General features: G+C 36.9%; 1 protein-coding gene across 1 annotated transcript in view; it reads right to left on the bottom strand.

The window, feature by feature from the left end:
* Positions 1-19,226, bottom strand: part of RAD21 (RAD21 cohesin complex component) — a 33,941-nt gene that overhangs the window by 14,107 nt on the left and 608 nt on the right. Inside the window, exons 2-5 of the mRNA XM_023518194.1 lie at positions 11,880-12,054; positions 4,018-4,147; positions 2,471-2,570; positions 4-109 (exon numbers count right to left, since the gene is read on the bottom strand). Coding sequence (XP_023373962.1) covers positions 4-109; positions 2,471-2,570; positions 4,018-4,147; positions 11,880-12,023 — 480 coding nt within the window. The 5' untranslated portion in view covers positions 12,024-12,054. The remainder of the gene's footprint in view (positions 1-3; positions 110-2,470; positions 2,571-4,017; positions 4,148-11,879; positions 12,055-19,226) is intronic.

Genomic DNA, 19,226 nt, shown 5'->3' with positions numbered 1-19,226 from the left:
ACCAAAATCATTTTCTTGTAAAATGCTGATATTTCCAACTTCTTCTCTCATGGTTATCTCTTCCACCCTGCTCTGATTCAGGCTGAATTGTTGCGCCACATCAATGTCACTTTAAAAGAAAGTCAAATACATTTTAGTTAGACGTCTCATTGTAATGTCTAAGTCATAAGGAAAAAAAAATCCCTATTCAAATTTTAGAAGCCTTAATATTTAATACTTAAGAACTCTAATATAATCCAAAAATCAAATAGTAAGTTTAAGCAGTTAATGTACTTTGTATACTTTATATAGTCTCAATTTAAACTGAGGGAGAAAAAAGCCCATGTTTTAACTGAGGATGCTGAAATGATAAGTAATATACAAGCATATCTCATTTTATTGCACTTTATAGACAACTGGCTATTCCCCATCTCTGTTCCTCTACTCAAGCCTCCTATACACTTAAGTATTATAGAACAATGTTGAATTAGTCTGGTCAAAAACCCTACAATAGCCAGTTAAATGCTCAAGTAAAATAAGTCCCATGTCTGTTACTTTAATCAAAAGCTAGAAATGCTTGAGCTCAGTGAGGAAGGTATGTTAAGCCACACCTCTTGAGCCAAGCAGTTAGCCAAGCTGTGAATGCAAAAAGTTCTTGAAGGAAATTAACTGTTCTACTCCAGTGAGCAGAAGAATAAGAAAGCAAATCAGCCTTATTCCTCCATATGAAGGTTTCAGTGGTCTAGATAGAAGATCAAATGAGCCACAACATTCCCTTCTAAGTCAAAGCCTATTCCAGAGCAAAAGCCCTAATTCTCTTCAATCCTGAGAGAGGTGGGAAAGCTGCAGAAGAAAATCTAGAAGCTAGCAGAGGTTGGTTCATGAGGTTTTAGGAAGAACAGAGAAGTGGATGTCAAAGCAGCAAGTATTGATGAAGAAGCTGAAACAAGTTATCCAGAAGATTTAGCTAAGATCATCAATGAAGGTGGCTATACTAAACAACAAATTTTCAATGCAGATGAAACCACCTTACATTGGAAGATGCCACCTAGAACTTTCACAGCTAGAGAGGGGAAGTCAATGTCTGGTTTCAAAGCTTCAAAGGACAGGTTGACTCTCTCGTTAGAAAGTCAATGTAAATGTAGCTGGTGACTTTTAAGTTGAAGACAATGCTCATTTACCATTCTCAAAATCATAGGGGCCCTTAACAATTATGCTAAATTTATCCTGTCTGTGCTCTACAAATGGTACAATACTGCCCGAATGACAGCATGTCTGTTTACAGCGTGGTTTATTGACTTTTTTAAGCCCATAGTTGAGATCTACTACTCAGGAAAGATTTCTCTTAACATATTATTGCTCAGTGACAATGCACCAAGTTATTTATGAGCTCTAATGAAGATGTTCGAAAAGATTCATGTTTTCATACCTAACACAACATTCTTCAACCTACAAAACAAAAAGTAATTTTGACTTTCATGTATTATTTAAAAAACACAGCTTGTAAAGTGAAAGCTGCCATAGAGATTCCTCTGATGCATATGGGCAAAGTAAACTGAAAGCCTTTAGGAACGGATTCACCATTCTAGATGCCACTAAGACATTCATGATTCGAGGGAAGAGTTCAAAATACCAACATTAACCTAGACAGAAGCTGATTCCAACCCTTATGGACAGCTTGAGGGCTTAAGACCTCAGTGGAAGAAGTGACTGCATATTTTGTGGCAATAGCAAAAAACTAGAATTAGAAGTGGGGCCTGAAGATATAACCAAATTGCTGTTGGATTTCAGGATAAAATGTTCAGCAGTCATCAATACAAAGACAATTCCTTCCACCAGCAAAAAGAATATGACCTACTGAAGGCTGGTAATGATTAACCTTCACATATAAAGCATTTTTGAATTAAAATTGTGTATTTTTCTGAACATAATGCTACTCCACACTCAAGAAACTACGATATAGTGTAAATGTAACTTTTATATGAACTGGGAAACAAAATTTGTATGACTCCATCTCTCCTCTTAAATGTGTGCCATGACTGTAACCCTCTCTTACTCTCCATAGATAGTTATCTCACATGTTTGTTTAAAAAAAAATTGTGGCTCTCAGTATTTGGCAGAGACAATTAGAGCTGACTTAAACATACAACTGAAAAATATCATAAAACAATGGTTTGCATTTACTGATATCATTATGTAAAGTACATCCCTGGACAACTATTCAGTTTCCACAAGCTTTGGCCTAAGCACATCAAAACTCTCATCTCTAAGCTGTGTTAAAGTAGACACCCACATGATTTTCTTAGAGAAGAAAACATTTTAGATTATATGCTTCATATTTATATGCTATCCTAAACGAAATCATATGCATTTTAGCTACATGTTAACTCAATATCAAACATATTTCAAGGAAAACCATACATTTGGAAGCTAACACTTGCTTTTTGTATACCAAGCTAACAATAAAAAACAAAACAAAACAGACACATACTCTAAGTCAGGCAGTGGCTGATCAAAGTCATGAAATTCTTCAGGTAAAGTAATGGCATTATAGGCTGCTTCCCGATTTTCCTCAGGCAGGTCAACAACACCTGAAAAGGAAATGCTAAGTTTAAACGTCTGGTCACACCACAGATTACAAGGGAAGTGAAATGAATGTAACTTCCTAGGCTTATATTCTAGATGTAAAGACCTTGAAGTACAAATTCTTCTATTTTTCTATCATTATAACCTGTACTTGCTTTGCAATTACAGGCCAAATCACTAATTATGTATTAAGCTGATAAATCTTTAAATGGACATGCCAACAAGTAAATACTAATAACCGTTTCTAATTAAGAATTATGTTTATGAGGGGGGAAAAGAATGACTACAAGTATCCTAAATGTTAAAAGGAGTTGGTTATTTTACATAGACAGGATTACACAATTTCAATTTTAATATCTGTCTTATATTTTTCAAGCTGGCTATAATAAATACACCTTACTTTAAGAGAAAGATAATTAACAAAAAAGCATGTATTTTAAACAAACACACTTAGTGGCCACATATGTTAGAATTCATGTAAGTTTCACAGCCTCTGTCTACGTATTTCACTTTTACATGAAACCTGAGATCTCAAAATTGTACTATTCATATGTTAAAATAAACTGAAGTACTGAAGTATCCTTAGTAGAAACTACTGTATGGAACTTCTCCTATACATTCAGATTCTTTTTTTTTTTTTTTTGAGACAGAGCCTCAAGCTTTCCCCCTGGGTAGAGTGCCATGGCTTCACCGCTCACAGCAACCTCCAACTCCTGGGCTCAAGCGAATGTCCTGCCTCCACCTCCCAAGTAGCTGGGACCACAGGTGCCCGCCACAACACCCAGCTATTTTTTGGTTGCAGCCATTATTGTTGTTTGGCGGGCCCGGACTGGATTCGAACCCGTCACCTTAGTTGTATGTGGCTGGCGCCTTAGCTGCTTGAGCCACAGGCGCCGAGCCTCAGATTCTTTTAATTAAAATTTTATCAATGCTTTAAAAAAAATTCCAGAAAGATATGTAAATTCAGATAAATACCCTAGTAATTATCTACTCAGATGGAAGTCTAGTTGGTAGAGTCCAGTTCTAGAGCCAATCATTATCTAAAACAAAATAACAATAACAAAAGCTACAAAGTATGAAAAGGCTTAACAAGTTAAATGTGACATTGCGAGTACATTAAAATTATTCTGAAAAAGTACAAAATCCTAAGATTGTCTTTTCTGAGCCACATTTTAAAAAATCATCATGTAACAATTAGTTTTCAATTATTGCAGCCTCGGATGACTTTGTTCTATGCTGAAAAACGGTTAAAGAGAAAGGTAGCCCCAAAGGAAAAACGAAAAAGAGGTGCTTTACGTTACTGCAGAGGTAGAGCAGACACAGCATATAACACCAACCACTGACTCCTCAAGCCTTGCCTTATCTTTGATGAGTTCCTTATATTCCTAATAACAAAACATGTTGCTCTAGAAAACATGAGAAATTCCATAGTAAAAAGAAAGAGTTCAGTACCTGGCCGAAAAGCCATCTTTATCTTAATAAATGCTTCATTACAGTCAGCAAGAAGATATTTGGCTTTCCTGTGATAGATTCGAACAACTCCCAGTAAGAGATGTCCTGACGTTCGTAATGCCATCTTCACCTATGAATAAAACACAAAATTAACCTAATTTATAAATTTTAGTTTCAGAACCGATCATACTTCAAAGCTGGCATTTTATACTGTCCATAGGAATTTTTATGTCTTTCTCATTAACTTCTCATCACTTAAAGTTGCTTCCTAATCACCTGTTTTTTACCTATAAATTCCCTGAGTGTCCCCCAAAAGACAGACGAGAGAGTAATTCAAGAATTAACATAAACTTGAAGGTAGTACTAATCATCCTGCAGACTGGATCGTCAACCCATTATGAAGCACTTTTGGTTGCTAATCCAGAGCTACTGGTCCTTTCTGGCTAACTGAACTCTAATATTGCTTGAGAAGCAAATGTTCTCAGCCTTCAAAGATAATCACTGAATCATTCCTCTCTGCTAATATTTGTTTGTAACGAAAACAGCCAAAGAGTTTTTAAGGAAGATTTTTCCCAATAAAAAAAGAATGCCTCCCTCTCCTTCACCCATTCCTGCTTTGCCAGTAGGAAGAGCTTGATACTATATCCAGTCGCCCCTGTACAATGCCCGAAGTAAGAGGACAAAAAGCCAACAAAGTAATTTAAGTTTGCAAGTCTCTGGATGATGTTATCAAGCTGCCAAACCAATCTCAGATCTTCCTGTTTCCAAACTTCTGGATAAAACTGTTATCTCCCTTATTAAGCCACTTATAATTAAGTTTCTATTACTTAATTAGAAAGCATACCAACTAATAAAGGATAACAGTACTCATCTTTTTTAACCAGAAAAATACAGTGGTCAGCCTTTTTCCAAGGTAGATCTTCATTAATATTAATGGAGGAGGCCAGGCGTGGTGGCTCAAGCCTGTAATGCTAGGATTACAAGCAGGTGGATTGAGCTCAGGAGTTTAAAACCAGCCTTAGCAAGAATGAGACCCTGTCTCCACTAAAAAATAGGCGAGCATTGTGGCAGGTACCCATAGTCCCAGCTTCTTGGGAGGCTGAGGCAAGAAGACTGCTCAAGCCCAAGAGTTTAAGGATACTATGAGTTATGACACCAGGTCACTGTGCCCAGAACAACAGGCAGATGCAGTCTCAAAAAATAATAATAATGTAAAACACCATAGTGTGTATGACAGAATGAATAACTTTGATTTTTAAAAATCATTTCTAAGTGGGTTTTTATTTGATTTTTTAAAATTGTAACAAGATATAAAGATATTTCCACAGACTAAACTAACCTGAAAATTTCTAATGTTTGCTTTGTGGCAAATGTTGGATTAACTGTTTAGAACAAGTGTCAAGAATGTGACTGGACTACAACTACAAAGTTATATGCTCTTTTTTTTTCTCTCCCCTACTTTTCCTTTAGAAGAGTCCCTTACACCTTTTGCACAGAGCTTTACCTAAATATGTAATATAGCCTATGGTCTTCATTACACTTACACACTGTAATACAAACTAGCTGAAAAGCAGGAGTGTCAGACCTCTTTTTACCTACTCCTAGGCTAAACTCTGAACCAAACTAATCAAGAAAGGCTTTACCTAACCGCCACTTTTTGAAAGTTTATAGTTCTAGACAAACTAATGGTGAACAGAGATTTTTTTTTTCTCCTGTCTTCAGGTGAAGGTACAGTCAGTATTAATTTTAAATTTCATAGGACCACAAAAAAGTAGATTCCATTTTTCCATTAGAAACAATATTTTAATTGGAAATTTTTGTACCGGGAATTTAGCATCTGTTAAGTCCTAGATTTCATCACAAATTTGGCATAACTTTGGATTATCTAAAAACTTATAGCTGCAAACGTCATAATTTGTTGTACATTACATAAAACACCTATAAATGGAGAGCCTGAGAGTGAAAAGTAGGGTCCTAGACTGTTCCAGAGAGTATATATATAACTTAAAATATGCCATTTTATTTTATATATACTAATCATAATTTAAGGTTTAAGGAAATGTTTACCAATTTTCTGTTATTTTAGAATTTTGTAAGTTTTATGGTGTGATTTGAGAAATTAGGGAAGTGTGAGTTTATATTACCTTGTTCTTTCAATAAAACTTTCTGGTTGTAGCCAAAGAAATTTTGAACATTTATGTTCAGACTAGGTATTTGCCTCATTCTTTTCCTATTATCTCTCACCCTGAATACTGAATCTCACATTAGTATTTTTGTTTGTTTTTGAGACATCATATCACTCTGTCACCCTTGGTAGAATACCCTGGCATCATCAGAACTCATACCTCAAACTCTTGCGCTGAAGAGATCCTCCAGCATTAGCCTCCCAAGTAGCTGGTACTACAAGCACTAACTACCACACCAGCCTAGTTTTTCTATTTTCAGTGGAGTTAGTGGACTCACTCTTGCTCAGGCTGTTGCCAAACTGAACTTCAGCAAGCTAACCCCCTTGGCCTCCCAGAGTGTTAGGAGATATGGGCCACCATGCCTTGTCTTTTACATTATTTTTTTTTTTTTGAGATAGAGTCTCGCTATGTCGTCCTTGATAAGAGTGCCGTGGCGTCACAGCTCACAGGAACCTCAAACTCTTGGGCTCAAGTGATCCTCTTGCCTTAGCCTCCCAGTAGTTGGGAATACAGGTCTGGCTGGCTATTTTCTGTTGCAGTTGTCATTGTTGTTTAGCTGGCCCAGGCTGGATTCGAACACACCAGTCTCAGTGTACGTGGCTGGTGACGTAACCGCTGTGCTATGGGCGCTGAACCAAAATGTACTGTTTACTGTTTTTTTCTTTTTGGTTGCAGTTGTCACTGCGGTTTAGCTGGCCTGGGCTGGGTCCCAACCCACCAAGCTGGGTTTATGTGACTGGTGCCCTACTCACTGAGCTATAGGCACCACCGCTCATTATTCTTGAAGTGCTTTGTGGCTATTAATGCAAGCTTTCATTTATAAGGCTATCTCATAGTCTTTTTTTTTTTTCTTTTGAGACAGTCTAACTATGTCTCCCTGGGTAGCGTGCTGTGGTGTCACAGCTCACAGCAACCTCAAACTCTTGGGCTTAAGCGATTCTCTCCCCTCAGCATCTCAAGTAGCTGGGACTACAAGTGCTGCCAACACACCCCACTATTTTTTGGTAGCAGTTGGGAGTCTGGCCTATTTTATAGTCTTTTGTAGTATTCCTAAAGAAGTACAAAGTACTCTGCATATACTACAAAAAAATTTATCTTTTTAAATCAAACATTCTTAGATATTATATTAGCTATACATATCAATTTCAAGAAAGAAATATACCCTTTTCTTTTTACTTATTATCTCAGTAAGTATACCTAATAAAAAATCCCAGAAAATATACATTCTCATATAACTTGACTACAGAAAGCATACTGTTAACACATATCACAGATCTGAAAAATAAGCTCGGCCCCCATCACACAGTGGTTACAGCACCAGCCACACACACCAAGGGTGGCAGATTCAAACTCAGTCCAGGCCAACTAAACAACGACAACTGCAACAAAAAACAGCTGGGTGTTGTGGTAGGCGCCTGTAGTCCCAGCTACTTGGGAGGCTAAGGCAAGAGAATCGCTTGAGCCCAAGAGTTTGAGGTTGCTGTGAGCTGAGCTGTGACACCATGGCATCCTACTGAGGGTGACGTAGTGAGACTGTCTTAAAAAAAAATGAAATCTGAAAAATAAGGGTTGGGTGCAGTGGCTCGTACCTGGGAGGCCAAGGGAAATAGATTTCTTGAGCACAGGAGCTCGAGACCAGCCTGAGCAAGAACAAAAGCAAGACCCTATCTATACTAAAGATAGAAAAACTAGCTGGGCATTGTAGCGGGTACCTGTAGTCCCAGCTCCTTGGGAGGCAGAGGCAGAGATCTCTTGAGCCCGAGAGTTTGAGGTTGCTATGAGCTATGAAGCCACTGCACTCCACCCAGGGTGACAGAGCAAGACTCTATCTCAAAAACAAAACAAAACAAAACAAAACAAAAAAACTTAAAAATATGTGTAACACTTGACCCATTAATTACATTCCTAAATATCAATCTTAAGACTTATGAATATGAACAAAGATTTAACAAGAAATGTTTACTAGATGGTTAGTTTCAAAAAAGAAACAACCTGTAATCCTATCACCTAGGCAAATATTTAATATTTTGTATGTATTGTAGGCTTTCCTATGTGCGTGTTTTTATCTGTGCAAGTACACATAATTTCTCTTCATGTTATGTGTATGTAAAAATCAAAATAGTATTGCAACATACTACAATGGTTGATGCAAGACTGGATCTAGGAAAAGCTCTTTCCAGAGCTCTACCACCAGTTTTAGGTTCAGAGCTTCAATTAGCGGAGGGTACATAGATTTCCCATACGCCTCCTTCCCCAACACATGCACCACCTGCCCCACCACTGACTTCTCCCATCAGAGTAGTACGTATATTATAACTGATAAACTTACATAGACACGTCATTACCCAATGTGGCCCATAGCTTACATCAGGGTTAACTCCTGTCCATGAGTTTGGACAAATGTATGAGGACATGTATTTACTATTATAGGATCATGCACAACAGTTGTACTGTCCTAAAAAAAATCCTGTTCTTTGCCTTCCCTGTCCAGGCCCTCATCTTTTTATTTTTTCCAAAATTTTTACCTTTTCCATAGTGTACACAGCTGGAATCACATTGTAGGTAGCTTTTTCAGATACATATTCAGTAATATATGCATTTAAGGTTCCTTCCCATTTTTTCCTGACTTGATAATTTATTTCTAGCATTAAATAATTTCATTGTCTGGATGCACTACAGCTAATCTATCTATACATCTACTCAAGGACATCTTACCTAGTGGTTTCCAAGTTTTAGCAATTATGAACAAAGATGCTATAAACACTTGTGTTTAAGTTTCTGCATGGACCTAAGTTTTCTACTTTGAGTAAATACCAAGGAGCTAGACTGTACGAATATGTTTATTTTTAATTTTTTTTCTTTATTTTTTGGAGGTTTTATTTTTACTTTTTTTTCCCAGATAGGTTATATTATTTGCATTCGTGTGGTAAAGAACAATTTGTAGTTGAGTGCCTCACCCAAGGGATGTGTTAGGTGTATCTGTTAGGTGGGAATTTACTGAATCTCCTCCTCCTGCCCTTCTTGAACTTATTATTTTTTTCTCTTGAGGAGTATGTTTCGTTTTGTTAGAAACCAAAATGTCTTCCCACGTGGTAGTACCATTTTGCACTTCCACCAGGAATGAATGAGAGTTCCTGTTTCTCCATAACCATGCCAGTTTTACGTGTTGTCAGCATTTTGGATTTTGACCATTTTAGTAAGTATGTGGTAGGATCTCATTTTAATGTGCATTCGTCGATGACATATGATGTTGACTATCTTTTCATATGTTTGTCTTCTGTGTATTTTCTTTGGTGAGGTATCAAAGTTTGTCTCATTTTTTACTTATGTTGTTTTCTTATTGTTGAATTTTGGGAATTCTTTGTACATTCTGGATAACAATCATCACATTTGTTTTTTGCAAAAATTTTCTCCCAGTCTGTTGCTTGTCTTTTCATTCTCTTACAATGTCTTTTGCAGGGCAGAAATTTTTCCTTTTAATGAAGTCCAGCTATAATTTTTTCTTTGACGGATAGTGCCTTCCATGCTAAATCTAAAAAGTCATTGCCAAATCCACCATCTAGAAGATTTTCTACTATATGATCTTCTAAAAGTTTTACAGTTTTGTGTTTTTTTTGAGTCTACAACGCAATTGAGTTTTTTTTTTTTTGAAGGGTATACAGTCTGTTCAGCTGTTTTATTATTATTATTTTTTTTGCCTGTTGTCCAGTTGGGTGTCCCAGCACCATTTTTTGAAAAGACTATCTTTTCTCCATTGTACTGGTCCACTGTCATTTTTAATGGTTGCATTGTATTGGATAAGCATTAAACTGCAAAAAATTAGAAATAATGTAAACTACTCAAAAAGAGAAATCATATAATACAACCCAAACAATGACTTATAAGTCTGTTACCTGCTTACCTGAAATCCTAGGGGCCAAATGTGTTTTAGAATTCAGAGTATCCTAAATATTGTAAGGGCAATGAAGTGGGTATATACACAGACACATAATATTCTTTACTCATACACATTAGCACTTTCATAGTGAATTTATGAATATTAAAATCACTTCAGTCTAGGTCAAGTTTGTGTTAAATTTTATGTAAGTTCTCTGGAGAAGAGACTACGACCTTGTGAATACCAATAATTATAGATAGGTTCCTACAGATAGGTTCCTACAGATAGGTTCCTATAGATAGGAACAGATAGGTCTGTTCCTAATGCAGTTTGTTACAAACAATATAACGCAGTTTTTAGAGGTTTCTCTAGGTTATAGGAGTATAGACCATGTATTTTCTTATTTTTGTTTGTAAAGGTTTCATTTTATTAAAATTTTCATATTAGTACTATCTTAGAATAGTTTGATAAAATTGATAAAAATTTCTTTAATAGAAATTTTGCCTCAGCCTCCAAAGTAGCTGGGACCACAGGCGCCTGCCACAAAGCCCAGCTATTCTTAGGTTGTAGCTGGGCTATTCTCAGGTTATAGTTATCATCGTTGTTTAGCAGGCCTGGACTGGATTTGAGCCCACTAGCTCTGGTGTATGTGGTTTGAGCCCTAGCCGCTTGGGCTCAGGTGCCGAGCCACATCCCCAGCTTTATTCTGTCGCCCACCCTGAAATAAAAACTACTCTTTTTACCTAACACAGCATCCCAACATTGTCCAAACCGGCAATTCTAAGAAGAGTAGCTCCTGATGCTAACACACACAGCTGTGATCTGGAGCATTTTCATAAGAAGACAGTTGGTACATACATGTGGTACACGTGCACGTATGTGTACGTAGATACAAGGTACAGAAAAAACACAGATGGAAACATATACTTAAATTATACTGAAGGATTTTTCCTTTCAGATTAGTTCCTCTATGTCTATTCTCCAATGAAATGCCAATGATATGGAAGGCAACTGCAAGTGTATGTATTAAAAGTCCTTCCTGGCAAAGCAAACCCCCTATGCATCATTTCTTTAAGTTCTACTATTTGTGAAATGCACATGTGTTCACTGCTTCAGAACAGTTTTAGAAGATGTCAATAAAAGTTCCTCTAGGAACAGATCAATAAACAAGGCAGATAAGGTAAGGACACTCATGAGGCTTCTGTCCTAGTGCAGACAGTAAACAAGCAAGCAAATATTCAGGCAAAGAGTGTTCCTTGGAAAGGACACAGCAAGTATAAAAGTTCTGAGATAGGGAAAAAGCTTATTACCTTCAAGAAAAAGCAAGTAGGCCTGTGAGACTGAGGTAATAAAGTAAGGGATATGGATAGTACTTGCTGTGTGAATAAGATAGGATCTGGCCCCTGAAACCTGTTCTAATTAACGGATCTCTTATTCAGACTATTTTGTAAATTCCTAAACCAGAAACACTTATATATATATTTAAATACAAGTTTCTAATACCTAGAAAGCTAAATATAAAATATTTGGACACTGCCCCAGCTTGTGTTTATTTGCCTCTAAAATAGGCAAATTAGAGCACTCGTGCTTTTAGCAAATTGTTAAAGAGAAAAATTGTTATCGTATCAAATTGTATCTAGCAGTGATAAAGACTTCATATAATAACAGAGAAAAACTTTGGATAACCTGTAATTTTCCTTGCCTCCAATATACATATATGTCTACTTAGTGTTTTTACAACTGCTATTTCCCATATTAATAAACCATCAACAAATAGAAATTATCAACATCAAACATACCTTTGGTGAGATGATACTCTCCACACTGCTTTCCAAATTACACTCAAACACATGGGCTTTGGTTAGCTTCTTATCCCAATGGGCCGCTAGCCAAATTTTGGCCAGCGGCCCTCTTTTACTGAGGACAAAGTGTGCGTAGAACATTGTTCCAGTTGGCTATGAAATAGAAGGCAACCTGAGAGGACAGAAAGTTAATGTAAGTATCATATGAGAATTGAAATATTTATCAAGATGTAAGAAATCTGAAAACAAAGTTTCCTACTCTTTTTAATGCAAGAACTATGAAAAATCTTGAGGAAATGTGTAACATGCATTTTAAAACAATTACTTTAATTTCGACAGGGCCAAAAAATGGTCCCTAAAATATTAAGAGCTGAAGGTAAAAGAAACAAAAAGATTAAGTTTCCTTCAGGCCTTTATTCTATCCCTACTTGATTACTGACAGTGGAAATTACTGCATAAAAACTAGAGAGTATGTTTTTCATGGCAAGAAGAGAATGTTTAAGAAAAATACCCAGATATAGATAATAGCTAATGTGAAAATTTTTTAAGAATCCCATTTAAAATTGAGACTCTCAGCTAAATGCTTTGTAAAACTGCTACCACATGACAAGCACTGGAAGCATTTCACATTCGATCCCGCAAAGCTAAGATCCTGGTCTTGTCTCTATTTTATAGAAGGGTAATTTAGAAAAACTGAGACTCAAAGAAAGTATTTTATGCATTGTTTTCTTAGCTCAAGAACTTAAAAAGCACTTGTCCATTTATAATTTCAATGCTGAATCCACAACAATGGTACAATATAAAATTTATCTTATGACCAAAATAGTCTTGGAATCTCAAGCTTGTTACTAACATTTAAGTTTTCTTTTAGCAGACTTATGTATTCAGAAAAGAAAGGTAGTTCCAAAAGCCCAGACCTGAAGTGTATATTAGTTGTGTGATATTTGATTTATATTCTTTAATTTCCTTCTTTCACAGATTTAAAAGAAATCTACTTTGTCCAGTGAATTTCTATCTCTAATACTTATGATTAGAATAAGATATATGTCTTGCTTTTATAGAAATAAAATCAAGTACAACTACAATACATAAAACTACTTAAAAATTTTAAATTTGAAATAATTATACTCACGAGGAGTTGTAAAAATAGCAGACAGGTCCTCTGTACTCTACCCAGTTTCTACCAATGGTGACATAACTACAATACAGTATCAATACCAGGACGTGACAGTGGTTTAATGTGCCTACATAATTTGTATGCCATTTTATCACAAACGCAGATTTGTGCAGAAAGGTACAGATCTAGTCTATCACCACAAAGCTCTGTCATACCCGTTCCTTGCTCCCAACTATTCTTAAGTCTTGGCAACCACCACTCTCCCACATTTCTAATTTTCCATTTTGATAAAAGTTAAATATAGAATCATATAGTATATAACTTTTTGGACTCAGCATGATGCTCTTGAAATCATACAAGTTGTTGCATCTATCAGTAGTACGTTCCTTTTTATTGCTGGGTAGTAGTCCATGGGATGGATATATCACAATTTGTTTAAGAGGCAAAGGAACCAGAAAAAACAAAAAATATTTTGAAAAAATCCAATTTCCAGACTTACTATATAGCTATAATCCTCAACACGGAGGTTCTGGCAGCAGGAAAAACACAAAGATCCAGAAAAAGAAATAGAGAAGCCAGAAATGCACCACACAGTTAAGTTCAACTGATGTTTTACAAAAATGCAAAGCAATTCAAAGGACAGATTTTTCAATAAATGGTGCCGGAGTGATTGAATGCTATCCATAGACAAAAAAGACCCACGTGACAAAACTGACCTAAACTTCATGCTATAGAAAAATTAATTCAAAATAGGTCATAGACTTAAATGTAAAACTACAAAACTTTTAGAAGAGAAAAAAAAAAAAAAACAGGAAACTTTCAGTTACCTAAAGCATGGTAAAAAGTTTTAGACTTAACACCAAATACACAACACATGAGACAAAGTTCTCACTCAATAAATTGCCTTCATGAAGTTAAAAACTTTTGCTTCACAAAAGACCCCATTGACAGAATGCAAAGGCAAACCACAGACCAGGAAAAAAATACGTGCAAACCACACATCTGACTAGAACTTGGATCTAGAATACGTATGGAACTGTAAAAATTCTGAAATAAAAAATAAATCCAATTAGGAAATAAGGAAAGAAATGACAAATTTACAGAATAGGATTATCAACAGCAAAATAAACATGAGAAGATGTTCAGTAGCACTAGCCATTTGAAAAATGCAAATTAAGGCCCAGAGTTAACACAGTGACAACATAAAATGCTGGCAAGAATACAGAAAAAAAATGGATCTCTGGCACTGCTAGTGGGAATGTAAAATCTCTTTTGAATTAACTTTATAAGAAGATACAGAGTAACTCTGATTTTCATGTTTTCACAAAATGTGTATTTTAAAATGAGAACTGTGCTTACTGTACTTTCAAATAAAAATGTGCCCATTCTTTCCAATGTTGTATATAGAATATATATTTTAGTTATAATATCACAGGCAAAAGATTTCAAGTACATCAAAAATATCTGGTAGGGCAGGGGGTGGCGGCACAAGAATAATGCATTCAGGTTTGTCTTATCTCGATTTTCCATCACTTAATAGGAAAAGGGTCCTGAAATTCTCATTCTCTGAACATAATATTCCCAGAGGATCATTCGTTCCTAGTAGGAAGATTTTCTAAAAAGGGGGAAGAAAAAAAAAAAAACCAAAACAGGCTTGAGTTGCCTAAGGTTGTATAAACTCTTTCTCCTAAATTTGGACTTAAGAACGAAGGAATGCTACACTAGGAAGAATTCAGACTACATACTTTAAGATAGAAACATTTAACAGTCACATTTAAAGGGTGCCTTATTTGCCACTTATTATTTTTGAGCCAGAGTCTCAGTCTGTGCTCTGTGCCCATCTCGTCATTGTTTAAGGCAACCTCAAACTCTTAGGGTCAGGCCATCCCCTTTCCTTAGTCTCCAGAGCGCCTACCACCATGCTAGGCTAGTTTTTCTATTTTTATTTTTATTAAAGATGGGTTTTGCTGTTGTTCAGGCTGGTCTCGAACTCCTGAGGCTCAAGCAATCCACCTGCCTCAGCCTTCCAGAGTGCTAGGATTACGGTGCCTGGCCTTGCCACTTAGTATAGATCAAAATATACTTCCCATAATCAACTATAGCCTATGTTTCCAATAGTTTCTACTTTAGTTCTTAAAAAGTCAGCACAAAACTTGAGCTGCCCCTACCGTGTTATAAACAAAATTCAAAGAATTTTACAGAAATCCAATATGGTAGGGTGTTCGGAGAAATACAGTCACTACTGTACCTGACAAGCCCTAAATATGATTATGGAAGCAAACAATCGTGTTCCAAACAAACAGACAACTCCTGGATATTTAGTTCATAGAATACTGTCTGCCACTTGACAATTACTAAAAACACTGTATGTGTTTAATGAATAAGTAAACAGGACATACCAACTGATTTTATAATTGACATACGAAAAAAATTTTAGAGGTTTAAGAAATTAAAACTACTGGCACTTTTAAACAGGTGTCAGTAACTTGGGGCCAGCACTTCAGCTGCTGGTCAGAGCACCATGCCTAAAATATCCCAGCTATGCAGAGGCAGAGATTCCTAAACAGATGCTTTCTTGGCATGGGCTGGAAGGTAAGTAAAGCAGAATGGTGCTAAAATTAATCTGGGAAATGATTAGCAAGCGGAAATCACCCTAATAAGTAAAGGAAGTCAAAGGAGCTTTGGTACAACAATTATTGACATATCTAAATAAAGAGAAAGTGTCATCATTACTCTTTTCTAAGCTTATTTTTTTCCTCGTTAATAACAAACTTTATCCAACCTTAAAAAAAGGCTGACTAATTTCTGTAGGTTTTGAAGGTTCTACATTTCTAAACCTTTATAAAGATTTTCAGAAAACCTATCAATTTCATGATTTCTGAATCAGTTTTTGAAAGCAACAAGCATCTTTCTTCAACTGATCCTAAAAAAAATTAAAGTCTGATGTGAAATGAGATAAAACACACTTATGAATAAAAAAATAATACTTATGAATAAAAAAAAAAGCACTTTCTTTAAGATCATTCCAAAGACTCAGTCAAATTTAAACCCATATTTCAGCTTGGCGCCTATAGCTCAACCGGCTAAGGCGCCAGCCACGTACACCTAAGGTGGCGGGTTTGAATCCCTAGCCCGGACCTGCCAAACAACAATGTCAGCTGCAACCAAAAAATAGCCGGGCGTTGTGGCGGGTGCCTGTGGTCCCAGCTACTTGGGAGGCGGAGGCAGGAGACTCGCTTGAGCCCAGGAGTTGGGAGGTTGCTGTGAGCTGTAAAGCCATGGCATTCTACCCAGGGGGACAGCTTGAGGCTCTGTCTCAAAAAAAAAAAAAAAAAAAAAAAACCCCCCATATTTCCAGGAAAGTATCAGTCATTACTAATATTTCACACACCTACTAGAAAGCATGGCAGGATAGTTGTTGGGTAAATTTGCTATGACCTCTCTCAAGGACAATCTGGCAACTTCTTAAGAAAACTTCAGACTTATGTTCTAGCCAGAAATTGCATTTTCAATAATCAATATGAAAGATATACTTAGAGATATACTATACCATATTATAGGAAAAACCAAAAGAAAACACTAAACACTAAAAGTGTTTATATTTCATAGGCTATCCTTTAAGTGAACTGGTCCATTGTTTTACAGATGAGAGAAGAGAGCAAAAGAGAATACAGGTATATGTCATACAGTATTTAGTGGAAGTAGAGCTTGAACTTCAGAACTACAAAGCGATGCTACCTTGCCAGAGCAGAATAGCAAAGCATTAGAAATAACCTATCTTGCTACTAATAAGCACACCAGGAAAATTTAATACACCCATACAGCACAATAAAGTCAGCCCTCTGTATCCATGAGTACCTCATTTGAGGAGGACTCAACTAGAGATCTAAAATATTTAGGAGGCCCCCCAAAACAAAAAAATGAAACAGTAAAACGAAAACTCAACAAAAATAAAAATATAGTATAACTATTTTCATAGCATTTACGTTGTCTAAGGTATTACAGGTTAATTTATAGCACACAGGAGGATGCACTAGTAGGTTTTCTATAAACACTTAATAGTCCTTTAATATTAAGGACTTGAGCATGCCACAATTTTCTGCCTAGCACCAATCCCCCTGGGAACAATACACATTCTGCCTTGAACAAACATTAAAAAATTAATATGAAAAATTTCCAGGATAAATGAGGAATAGTTGAAGTTTAAAAAAAAAGGGGCTCTCTATTTATATGCTCTTGCATAAGCATAATGTATCTGTGCAGTGCACACAAAACTGGTACCACTGATTACTCCTGGAAAGTAGGGATGCAGGGAAAGTGAGGCCTTCCTTTTAGAACCATTTGATTTAAATTCCCAACATACTTATACTACACGTAGACATCACCTATTCAAACTAAAAACTACTACACTGGAGTAAAGACCTAACCCTGCATTGCCATAAATTGGCAAGAGAAGCTGCTCAACCTCTATGTAGCTCAGTTTTCCTACTGAGGATCCTGATACTGATAAAATCCTGAAAGGTTTAAGTCTGGCAATTTACTAACCTTGGAAAACAGCAACCTGTTAGGTAAGGATGGAACTATGTGTTTGGGAGGTGGAGCGGGGCTCTCAGAGACAGAAGGTATTTCCAACCCTGCACACAAGAGCTCTCCTGTCTTTTGGTTCTCAAATCCTTTGACTAAGGGTTTCACAATCAGTTCTAGGTTCAAACTCAGCTCCCTCCTTAGTGGTTTTGCAATGGTGAACATGTAATTTAACATCTAAGTTTTCAGCATTCTCAACTGTAAGGTGGGAATAATATTCACCAACAAGGATTATGAGCATCAAACACAACAGCATACTCAACACAGTGCCACTGTAAATGCAAACAATAACTCTGAAAACACTCTTGCAGCAGATCATTAATCCAGCATGATCATGCTTAGTAACTCTGACGTGACATTAAAACAAAACACAATCTTTATTTCTCCAGAATTAGAAAATCTCCCTTCCATACCAACTGTAAAAGAAAATTTCTCTGCATTTGAATTCATCTGGAATTTCTCAACTTTAACAATATTTCAATCATACACCACATTAAATGGAACGCTCTATTCTACAGCATACTACCATATGGCCTTTTAAATACAATTAGGGTAAAGGTTATGCTCCACCAACGTAATTCTGACGTGTATAAAAAGCAGTATGACCATTAGTTATGCGCTGCTGTCACCTCAACTATACAGCCTATTAGTTACGCACTGCTGTCACTTCAACTATACAACCTGTTAAATAATTTACTCATTGAATATGGCATCAATGCCTTTCCAAAAATAGTTGCCTCCAACATTAAACCATATAATGACTACAGCTTAAGAAAGCTTCAACTTGTCCTCCAAAATTCTGCAGACACACAGCTCACTAGCATTTACACTCAATTTATGATAACAGCCCCCCACCAGAAATCAATTGCTACTGTCTAACAGTATATAATGAGAGCAAATATTAACTTTCGATTGCAAAGAGAAATCAATGAACAAAATCCTTCACCAGAAACCCTTGACAACACACACGCGTTTTAGAAAGCTGAAGTCAGCCTAATAAAGAGAGTGACCAAACAAATCCCCCCAGCGTTTCCTTCTTTCAAATTTCAAGAAGGCCGCTGCCGCTAAGTCTGGCGGCACAACCGGACAGTGTCACCCCCCCACACACTATCAGAGCGAATCATTTTCGTAAAGCCTTTTTCAGCGACAAAAAAAAGGGATCAGCATTTACCAGGAACACACGCCTCCTCCAAAGGGTCTCTACAACACCCGAATATCTTTAATTACTTTTAAAAAAATGATTGGAAAAGTTGCGGGAAGAATTATGCTAATTTCCTAAGAAACAGAAGCAACTTCCCTTCACCACGTTTTCTACTGGTCAGCCCAATATTTAATATTCCCAATGTAAAAATTTCCCTTAGAAAAAAAGGGTGGTGGGAGAGATAGTAGCAGTCTCTGGCCCAGGGGTCCCCGCCACCCTCGGCGCCACCGTGCCCTGAGTAGCAGGTCCCTCCCGCACGGCCAGGATCCCTGCAATAGAGCCCGGCGAACGGTCGCTGCCCCTCTGGGCCGGCATCGCGGGAGCCGGGCCCGCCACCGCCTCTTCCCGCCGGGAATCCCGCGTCTTCCCGAACAGCCATTTTTATCCGAGGAGTAGGCGGCCCGGTCGCGAGAGCGGGCTCGTTCAAACCTCCACCCCTCCC

Source organism: Otolemur garnettii, unplaced genomic scaffold, assembly GCF_000181295.1.
Source record: "Otolemur garnettii isolate 467f Iridium unplaced genomic scaffold, OtoGar3 scaffold00004, whole genome shotgun sequence".
In the NCBI taxonomy this organism is placed as follows: Eukaryota; Metazoa; Chordata; class Mammalia; order Primates; family Galagidae; genus Otolemur; species Otolemur garnettii.
This window is presented reverse-complemented; position numbering and strand designations above follow the sequence as displayed.